The 10,008-nt window shown below is 45.8% G+C and overlaps 1 protein-coding gene across 1 annotated transcript; it reads left to right on the top strand.

The window, feature by feature from the left end:
• The first annotated feature begins 488 nt into the window (after window positions 1–488).
• On the top strand, window positions 489–9,667 carry KLF6 (KLF transcription factor 6). Its single transcript, XM_082498943.1, has 4 exons — window positions 489–948; window positions 3,894–4,467; window positions 6,217–6,340; window positions 6,784–9,667. The coding sequence occupies exons 1-4, from the start codon at window positions 847–849 to the stop codon at window positions 6,833–6,835; spliced, it is 852 nt and encodes a 283-aa protein (XP_082355069.1). The 5' UTR covers window positions 489–846; the 3' UTR covers window positions 6,836–9,667.
• Window positions 9,668–10,008: the final 341 nt, after the last annotated feature.

The following is a 10,008-nucleotide window of genomic DNA, read 5'->3' as shown; positions in this document are numbered from 1 at the left end:
CTCCACAACCCGCGCGCGGCCGCCGCGCGAACGCACGCCTCCCCTTCCGAAAAAGCAGCCGCTTTCCTCGCTTTATATACCCTGCTAAAAATAGCCTGCCGCCCAGTCCGCCAATCAGGAGGGGGCGAATTTCGAATCGGGCCAATGGCGGGAGCCGTCACGGCCCGGCTCGGTCACGCCAGGAGGAGCCGCGCTGCCTGCCCGGGCGGCGATTGGGCGGCTCTGACATCATTGGCACGCGGGGCGCGGGGTGCGCGGCGGCGATTGGACGGCGGCGGCGGGCGGCGTCACGGCATCACGCGGGGCGGGGGGGGGGAGGGGGGTGAGGAGGAGGGGGGGAAAGGGAGGGAGGAGCGGGAGGGGGGGGGCGGGGAAGGAGGAGGGGGGGGGAGAGGGAGGGCGAGCGGGGCGGGGGCGGCGGCGCGGCCGGGCAGAGCTTTGAATAGGGAAGTTTTGCAGGGGGTGACACTCGCAGTCGGCGCCGTGTTTGCAAATATTGGGTCCGCTCCTGCGCAAGGGTCCGCCGGCCGCGGGAGGGGAGAGCCGCCGCGGCCGCCCCGGGAGACGTCCTGCCTGGCTGCGCGATTAAACTTTGCATGAAACTTTGGGTGTTTTTTCCTCCCTAAGCTCCTCAAGGAATTGATCTCTCTCTTTATATATATACACAATTATTATATATATTATTATTTTTTTTTTTCTTCTCTGGAGGAAGGGGGGGGGCTTGGAAACTGAGCGCAGAGGTTTGACAACCCCCCCGCACACACACCCCCCCCGCTGCACATAAAGGAGGCATCTGTATTTTCGGTAACCGGCACGGACTTTGCGTTTTGTCGCGACTCTCGAGACATGGATGTTCTCCCAATGTGCAGCATCTTCCAGGAACTCCAGATCGTGCACGACACGGGTTACTTCTCAGCCTTGCCGTCCCTGGAGGAATATTGGCAACAGGTAAACGAGGATCTCGGTGGTGGTGTCGGGTTGGTTTGTGTTTGTTTTGGTTGTTGGTTTGGTTTTGTTTTGTTTTGTTTTTAAGCCGTATTAAAGGATGAGCGGATTTAAAAAAACAAAAAAAAAAGGGGGGGGAAAAAAAAAGCCCAAGTGTCAGCAACGAGTTTGGGGAGAATTAAGCACAAACGTGTTTTGAAGCAGGTGTTTCGGTTTTAAATCAGACGGCTTTTTTTTATTTTTTTTTTTTTGGAGGGTAGGGGGGGAAGAGTCCCGAGGTGGATGCACGGAGCTGCGCATCTCCGGCTCCGCTCTTCCACCGCCCGGCGGTCAGCACCGACCCGCTCTGCTCCGCGCACCGCTCCGCTCCGCTCCGCGCCGAGTCGAGTCCTGGCAAAAGTTTTGCGCTTGTACCAGGTCCAAGCGCCACAGCTGGGGCTTGTCATCCGAGCTGCCTGCCTCGGCCGAGGGCTGCTTTTCACTCCTTGCTGAGGTTTTTTTTATTATTGTTATTTTTATTTTTTTTTTTTTTGTAATTTTCTTGGCGATGATGGGGGGAAAACCCCAAGAGGAGCGTATTCACACCCGTCTCCGCGCGTGTGTGTGTGTGTGTGTGTGTGTGTGTGTGCAATGGGAGCCTGGCGGAGTCCGCGAGTTGTCAGTCATATGACAGCGATCCCCTTGTGCTAATTGCCGCGGTCGGGAAGGAGGAAGAACGGAGGCTCCTTCCCTTTAATGGACATATTTTGTTGTGGGGTTTTTTCCCTTTTTTTTTTTTTTTTTGCTTTTTCCTTTTTTATTATTTTTTTGTGACCCCCCTCCCCGATTCGCTCCCAGCAGCGGGGGGACCGGAGCTGCGGTGGCCGCTGACACCGGCGCGTCCCCGGGGGAGGAGGGTGGGGGGTGGCCGGGGCCGGTGGCTGCGCTCCCCCCGCCGGTACCTTCTGCTGCCGCCGCCGCTGCAGAAGGACGGGGGAGCCGTTCCGAGCAGGTCGCGATGCAAAGTGTTACAACCTTCACGTGTTCACTAATTGCATGATTGTATGCAATGCCTTCTTTTTTTTTTTTTTTTTTTTTTTTTTTCCCCCTCTTCCCAGCCCCCCCCCCCGGTTTCCCAGCTCCCCCCTCTTTCGGAGAGGCAGCTTCGTAGTACGTGATTGAAATGGAGCTAAGTAGTTTCCTTCAGGCATTTGGGTTTTTGGCGAAGGGCCAGCCCTCCTTCCCAGTAGCCTTCAGAGGCATTTAAACTCGCAGAGAGCTTCGCTCTGCTCCCCCATTACTAACCTACCTAATGAGGAATTTAAATTAGCCGGGAATATGGAAGTTTTAACAAGATCTTAATAAATGCTTTTTCTTACCTGTTTTCATGGAAAATCAATACACTATTGTCTTGTCCCTGTCAAAACCTTTTTTTGTTGTTGTTGTTTTTAACGTGCATTGCAACCCAGTTACCTCATTATAGACAAATACATAAATATTGTGTGCAGCGGTGGGTTTGGGATTGTTTGGGGTTTTTTCCCCATTTTTGCCCACTCTCCGGGCCTGGCCAGAGCATGTGACCCAGTTTACTTGAACGGGGCTGGGGGAGAAAGGAGGCTGCTCCCATGGCAGCTCTGCTCTTGGACAGATGGGAAGGGGCTGCAAGGGGAATGCGTGGCATTTGGGATCAGGTTTTGCTACCGGGCTTGGAAGAGATGATCTTGCTAAAATAAGTAGAGTTTGGTATGGAAACTTGGTGTGTCCATTTTCTGTGTAAAGCTTCCATATGGATCATTTCCCATAGTGGAAAGAATAATCCCAAAACATCAGCTTGTTGCCATAACAGTTCATACCCTTTTTTTTTTTTTTTCCCCCTCTGAAAATGGCTAGAAAGTCAGCGGGGTGAATTGAAATTGAAAACCACAGCTTCACCCTTTTAGGATGGTTTTGTTTTTTGTTTTGTTTCGTTTCACAGAGTAGAAGGGAATGTGACTGGGGGGGGGGGGGGGGGAAGTTGTCCATGTACTGTTGCATGTATGTTTGAACAGAGTACTTTCTTGGCAGATGGTCAGGGTTTTAAAAGGAAGTCTCCTTTGGCATTGCGTGAAAGAAAGAGAGAGATGACTCATACAGTTGCACTCTTGGCCAGTAGATAAAGTTCTTGTTCATTGTGGGACTCCCAGCAGGACCTCAGAGTAATTTCCCGTTTTGCATCCTATAGAATAGGACATTTCTATTCTGGAACTTTTTTCTCCCTTCTCCTCTTGTTGTTGAAGTTCCCCGTGTTCCTCCGAACACGCACGGGAGCAGTTGGAGCTATGTGGCGTGCATGCCAGCGCGCTTGGAAATGACATTCTTTGAAAGTCGAGTGTGCTGCGTTCCCATGCACAGGAAATGGGAGGATGTCTGCTGCTCCATTGATGTCCCCAGAAGACGGACCGGCAGCTCCGCAGCCATGCTGAAATGTGGCTTTGTTTTCTGACACGGCGGCGTTTGGGTTTTAACTGCGTGTCAGAGCACATTGTGTTCAGTTGGGTCCTTTCAGCCTTCTGTTTGTGTGAGAGAGATACAAAACAACTTGAAATTAGACGGGGCGCAAGAGCGAAGTGTAATTATTTGTTGTGGTTCTCTATGGTCCTTTTCAACGTCAGCCTACTGCAAACACAGATTTCATGATGAGAGTGATGATAATTTGACTGAGTCATTAGAATGCTATTTTGGAAACCAAAGCTGACTTGCACCTTCAGCTGTGCATTTGAACTCCTGCCCAGGTCTCGAAAAGTGATTTCTTTTCATCGTAACAGTCACCTACTTACGGCTGGAGGAGCCTTTAATTTGTTTTGAACCTGGAAACCTCAAATCGAAGGCACTACATTCCTGCCTGCTTTTTGAAGTGTAAAATACAATTGGGTTTATTTTTAAGCGAGCTCGTAACTTTTCTCTTTTTTTCTTCCTTCTCTTTCACCTAGACATGTTTGGAGCTGGAACGGTATCTTCAAAGCGAACCCTGTTATGTTTCTGCATCTGAAATCAAATTTGATAGCCAAGAGGATCTCTGGACCAAAATTATTCTGGCACGTGAGAAAAAGGAGGAATCTGAACTGAAGAACACGTGTGTCCCAAAAGAGGACAATCTTACTAGTCAGAACTTAGAGACCAACAGTTTGAATTCTGACGTGAGCAGCGAATCTTCAGACAGCTCTGAGGAGCTCTCGCCCACGACAAAGTTTACCTCTGACCCTATAAGCGATGTTTTAGCCAGTTCAGGAAACTTGAGTTCGTCTGTCACTTCCACTCCCCCTTCATCTCCTGAGCTGAGCAAGGAGCCTTCTTCCCAGCTATGGAATTGTACGGCGGGTGAGTTGCATTCACCGGGGAAAATTCGTACCGGTACCGCTGGAAAGACTGCAGAAAAAGGTACACCCGCCAATGGTGACACCTCGCCAGATGGCAGAAGGCGTGTTCACAGGTGTCATTTTAACGGTTGCAGGAAAGTTTACACCAAAAGTTCACATCTGAAAGCACATCAGCGCACTCATACAGGTTAGTAACCGTATGCTTATTAAGCGTTGGCAAGTACTGTAGGGAATGCCCCTGACGGTGGTGGTGTCACAGCGTTACACAATCACTGGGTGGGAGCCCAGGTTTGGAGAGATGATGTAATAGCAGTAGAGGCTTACCAGCGTGGACGACATCACTTCCTCATTCTCTTCGTAAGCGAGATGAAGCCAAGACAGTTGGCGGTAGATTAGTCCGCTGTCATAGCAAATAGGAACCACTCGTCCAAACAGGCGATAGTTGGGAAACTGCAGCGGTGTGCGGTCATCAGGAGCAAAGGTGTAGCCAAAATAGACGCTAGACCTCTGTTGACGTTCATTTCTAAAGCAAAAGCAAGCTGGGACTTTCTTAGAGAAAAAAAAAAAAAAAAAAAAAAAAAAAAGGAGCATCGTATCCAAACATCAGTCAGATCGCTAAATACTGTAAGAGCTTGTTTTCATGGTTCGGTCTGCGTCGGTCTATTCAATCGGAGATCCCAAGGCCTCGATTATATAAAGTATAGCTATAGTTGTAAGTCATTTAACAGTTTTGCCTGCCATCGTTATCGGCAAAAATCTTGGAAGGCCACAGTGTGTTGTCACCCTTCTACCAGATCTGCCTAATTGGACTTGGGAACGTATGATTTACTGTATAATTTCATCCCAAAATACTGAGCAACAGCATTTTATTGTTATGGAACCTGAACTAAAAATAACGATCCTGTACGTTATTGGGAAAGAAAGTGAGGAAGACAGACACTTCAGGGCTTTTATAAATATTTTATGGTTGAAATGACATGCTGATTTGCTTGTTTGAGCACTGTTACTCGACATTTCTTTACGACAGCGGTTAGATATGTAGAGCTGCGCCTGGGCTCCATAGTCATCGCTTAGCGCGAGGAATTGGCCTGGCGTTCTTGGTGTACCAATCCAAAGACCTCTACGGGTGGTTTTTTTTCCCCCCCCAAGATGTGGAAAGAGAATTCAAGGAAAAGATCCTATTTTGACTCGTGAGCTCAGCATTCTGTGGCTTTTATGGGAAGTCTGAGCAAGCTCGGATGCTCCCGTTGTCGTGCAGAAGTCAGATAAAACAAGATTATTTCAAGAGGAAAGAACAACTTCCACTGAAACCGTGGTGGTTGAGCAGACGTAAATAGCTGCCGGCTTCAGAAGTATTGCAGAACTGTTGTCCCGGTGCTGTCTGGCTGAGAAGGTTCCCGCGAATGGCAGCGGTATTTCTTGAATGCTGAAATAGCAGTGTTCAAAGTGGCGGGCAGGCTTTTCCAAGAATATGTGGCTCAGCAGAAAGGAGGTTGCGTGTTATGCAGATGAGTGAGTGACGGAGGCCTTTGATGCAATACAGTAGCCTAATTGCATTTTGGAGCCTAGCTGTGCTGTCTTTAATCACCTTTAAGAGGTGAATGGTACCTGTTTGGGAGCGAGCCCGCCATTACGGATGAACCGGGATGGTAGAAGGTTGGATTTCTTTGTTTCCTGTGAGCCTGTTTAATCGCTTGTTTCTTTTAAATAAGAATGAGATTATTTGGTGTGCTGTCGCAGCGAAATAGTTAAGTAGGAATCGGGTAGATGAATTTTGCAAGCCGCCTTTGCCTACGGCTTCTGAAGCATTCAGATGGGCTAAATAAAATCGCCCGTCTTTGGGGGGTGGAGGAGGTTTACGTAGAACATGAATGGGGTAGCACCTGTCTTTCTTTGAATGAAGTCACGACTAACGTGTAATCTGCTTTCTTTGTAGGGGAAAAGCCTTACAGATGTTCATGGGAAGGGTGTGAGTGGCGTTTTGCAAGAAGTGATGAATTAACCAGACACTTCAGAAAGCACACTGGTGCCAAGCCTTTTAAATGTAGTCACTGTGACAGGTATGTGACTGAAACGCACCTTTTTAAATAGCTATTTTTAATGCTTGTTGGAAAGCGAGTCTGGGCTGCTTCTCGCTTGTGAAGGAGCCATTGGGGAACGCAACCGCGTCTGGTATTTCTAAGGGATTACTGTATATATTTAGGCTGGGAAAAAGCCCCAAACCCTTCCGCGTTACCAGTCACGGGGCTGTGGTTTGTAGCCTGACGTTGCAGGTGGGTGTTGAGAAGCCCCCAGTGTTCCCACCCACCTCGCAGGGCGCCCGGGTGCCCACAGCCACCTCGAGCGCTCCCCCCACGCATTCAGGGAATGCCGGATCCCCCCTCCACCAGCCGTGTTTTGGAGCAGCAGAACCAGGCGGGGGAGAGGCTGCTTCGGCCACGCGCAGGGCGTCGTGCCTGCCAGCAGCCGTGGGCTAACGTGCGCCTTGACTCTTGCCTTGCAGGTGTTTTTCCAGGTCTGACCACCTGGCCCTTCACATGAAGAGACACCTCTGAATGGGTCAAGAGGTGAATCCTGCGGGCTAAGAGGCGTCAAGGTTGAAGAGCCTTGAGCAGAGGGATGCGTGTTCCAGCCAAAGCATGCCATTTTGCACCCTACCCAGTTGCCTCCAGGACCTCACTTCCTTGCAGGTCTTTTGAGGGCTATTAAGTCATGTAAGAAACGGCATAGCAACCGCGGTGCGTGATGTTTGGGGTTTCCTGGACTCATACACTGGTATCTAACCTTCTGAGTGGCTCCTAAGCCTTTGCCGTGAGCATGTGCACTGAGAATGTTAATGATTGGGTGACTGTATGCGATGAGGATCTCTTGATGACTGTATGCTGAGGCACATTTTTTTTCTTGTGGTTGTTTTATAACTGTAAGAGAAAAAAAAAAAAAACCCCTAGTCTGAATGTCTTGTATGTGAGGAATATCTCGTGAGATGGGACGACCACCAATCATTTCCAAGGGGTGGGGGGAGGGGTGTCTGCACCTTTTCAGAGGAAAAACCGGAGAGGGAAAGAGGGGAATAAAAAGAGTCGGGATGCCAGAGTGGAGATGGGGGACCTCCCCGTTCCCGTGCGAGAGGAGCTTTAGGTGTCTGGTGCAGCTATTAAACGTGCAATGTGTCAAGTAGCTTGTTTTACTTGCTACAGAGCTCATTTGTAATCCATTGTATAAGCTGTGTATTTACAAATGTAACACGACTATAACTTTTCATTATAATACAAAGGTTATTGCATGGTTCTGGGGAACTATATGCTTTTCCATTCTTTAATCAGGACTGCAGTTTTGATTCCAGTTAAGAGCAGCTAAAATACAATTGGTCTAATGTTACATAATGTATGGAACATGAATAATTTTTTCTGTTGGGTGGATAAAACCACTATTGGTTAGAAACTGATTTTTCTCATGCAGCTAATTTTTCTCTTATTTATGCCTTGAGGACTAACTTCTGGTTTTCTAGCTGTTAATGCACTGTTGACCTTAATAATGGTGCCTTATGCAAGTGACCTTCTCTTGTAGGGGGTCTTATACAGGGGTATGGGTGATGCATGCTTTATTAAGGCTCTCTTTTCACCTGGCATTGTACTGTATCAAATGTATAATATGAGGGGAGAAAAAAGGTTACTTCCAGGGTCCTCCTTCACAAAGACAAATATAGAGAAAAGTCGTTCATGTCAGTACACTATTTGTTTAACTTAGACAATTTGACTGTGTTACAGTATAATGCATATGCCAATTGAATACCTGACCAGTTCTGCCACCTTGAGACTTTTTTTATATTGACCTTGCACAACAACTGTGTATATACACACCCCAACTGTACTTAATATGTCAAGTTTTCATACATATTAAAGATACAGAAGTATTAAAAGATGTATTTGCTTAAAAGGCACAAGTTTCACATCTATATATCTAGCTATCTGTTGGTCATACAGAAAGAAACTCTATTACTTTTTTTTTAAAAGTGGGCAGAAAAATAATCGTGTATGTATATTTGTGTGTACAGTCTGTGTATGTGTGTATATATATAGATAATATATAAATATTTTTTTTAAAAGGAAATAAATTAGAACACATAGCTAGAAAATGCCACAGCCCATCAAAATACTTCCTCTCCCCCTCCCGCGACACGGTCATTAAGGAGACAAAGAAATGAAAGATACAGTTAATTAAAATCTAGCGTTTTTAGAGGCTTTACCTTTAGCTTAACGGTATGCTAAAGGCTTTGTTGGCATTCAGTCCTTCTCAGACTGCTGACTGTGTTTTGTAGTTATTAGGTTGTCTGGAATAGCGTATCTGTGGCCATTTAAGAATGATATGAACCGAATATTGGCATGCTAAAAGAATATTAGCTGTTTGCAGATGAAGTACACTCGGGTTTTGGCCTTCCAGCTTACTGGAGGACCTGTGAGTGAGCTAGTCGTTGTGGTGGTTGAGCTCTAATTTTACATAGTTCAGCTAAAATAAAGACTGTTTTTTCCTAGAGTAGAAATAGTCTGTCCAAAAGCAGTATTTTTTATTTTTTTTTTTTTAAACCAGCTCACTACAGTTGATGCAATGAAAACACGTGACCTGTTTCTTTTTCTATTTATTATTGGTCTTGCTTACTATGCTAATATTTTGGTATATCTTCCTGGAAATGTATGTAGATAAGTGGTTTAAAAAAAAAAAGTATATGCAAGTGATCTGGTTCTAAGGAACACACAGGCTTAAGTCATTCTCATTTCATTTTTGGTTTAAATTGCCTGAAAATGCACTTTTTTTTTTTTCTTCCCCCAAACAAATGAAATTTCCCAGAAAATGGATTTCTATTTAGGGTTGGGTTTTGTTGTATTTTTAACTCCTTGTTTGCATTGTCCTTGGCTTAGCCATAATTCTTATAAGTAAGAAAGTAAACAAAAGCAAAAACAAACAGACAAAAAAAGACCAACCCCAAACAAACAAAAAAAAAAATTAAACTTGCACTGGCTTGTCTCAATTGTGAAATATTATCAGACTTGTGTGGATGGGGTGGGGCTGTGTGCCATATGTCAAATGCCTGTAATTTTCTTAATAAGCAAGTACATTTTGTTCAGGTGATAACTGAGCCTCAATCAAGCTGAAAAATAAAAAAAAAAATAAAACATTTTTGCTTGAAATTTAAGAAGAAAAAGTTTCTATTAGTGAAATTTCTTTTTTTGGTTTTGAAGCACCCTGTTATCTAAAGAATCTCTTTGTAAGATTTTTGTAAAAATTTTGTTTTACAAGATTTTATTTGAAATTGTTTTTTGCAAGATTGTTATATTTCTGTATGAATGTATTTTTTATTGGAATAACATAAAAAGAAATTCTTATCAGCATCATGCGTCTGGTTTCATCTTTCCCTGCTCTGAGGTCCTAAACACCAAACGATGTCAAATGCCATGTTGACGCTTTGCCTTGAGTCACCTGGTCACAGGGACGAACGCCTTAGGGGCAGGTCCCTTTCTGGAGTACAAGCTCCGATGAGAAAATAATCTTGGCAGTAGAAGATAAAAGTTCTTCCATATCTGAAAAGCTGTTGTTGACTCATCTTTTGTCTCAGCCGAATAAATAGTTAACGCGATTGTTACTGCAAGACTGCACCTTTATTCCAAATCGTTTGTTCTGGAGAGGTGAATGCACGTAGGACGAGTTCTGCGTGTGGGAAAGGAGAGGCAGT

Source organism: Vanellus vanellus, assembly GCF_965231255.1.
Source record: "Vanellus vanellus genome assembly, chromosome: 2".
Classification (NCBI taxonomy): domain Eukaryota; kingdom Metazoa; phylum Chordata; class Aves; order Charadriiformes; family Charadriidae; genus Vanellus; species Vanellus vanellus.
This window is presented reverse-complemented; position numbering and strand designations above follow the sequence as displayed.

Bases quoted from the DNA above. Each gene is read 5' to 3' on its own strand.
- KLF6 (XM_082498943.1), top strand. From the start codon at position 847: ATGGATGTTCTCCCAATGTGCAGCATCTTCCAGGAACTCCAGATCGTG. The intron at 949-3,893 runs GTAAACGAGGAT...TCTTTCACCTAG, and splicing joins TGGAGGAATATTGGCAACAG to ACATGTTTGGAGCTGGAACG. The intron at 6,341-6,783 runs GTATGTGACTGA...CTTGCCTTGCAG, and splicing joins AAATGTAGTCACTGTGACAG to GTGTTTTTCCAGGTCTGACC.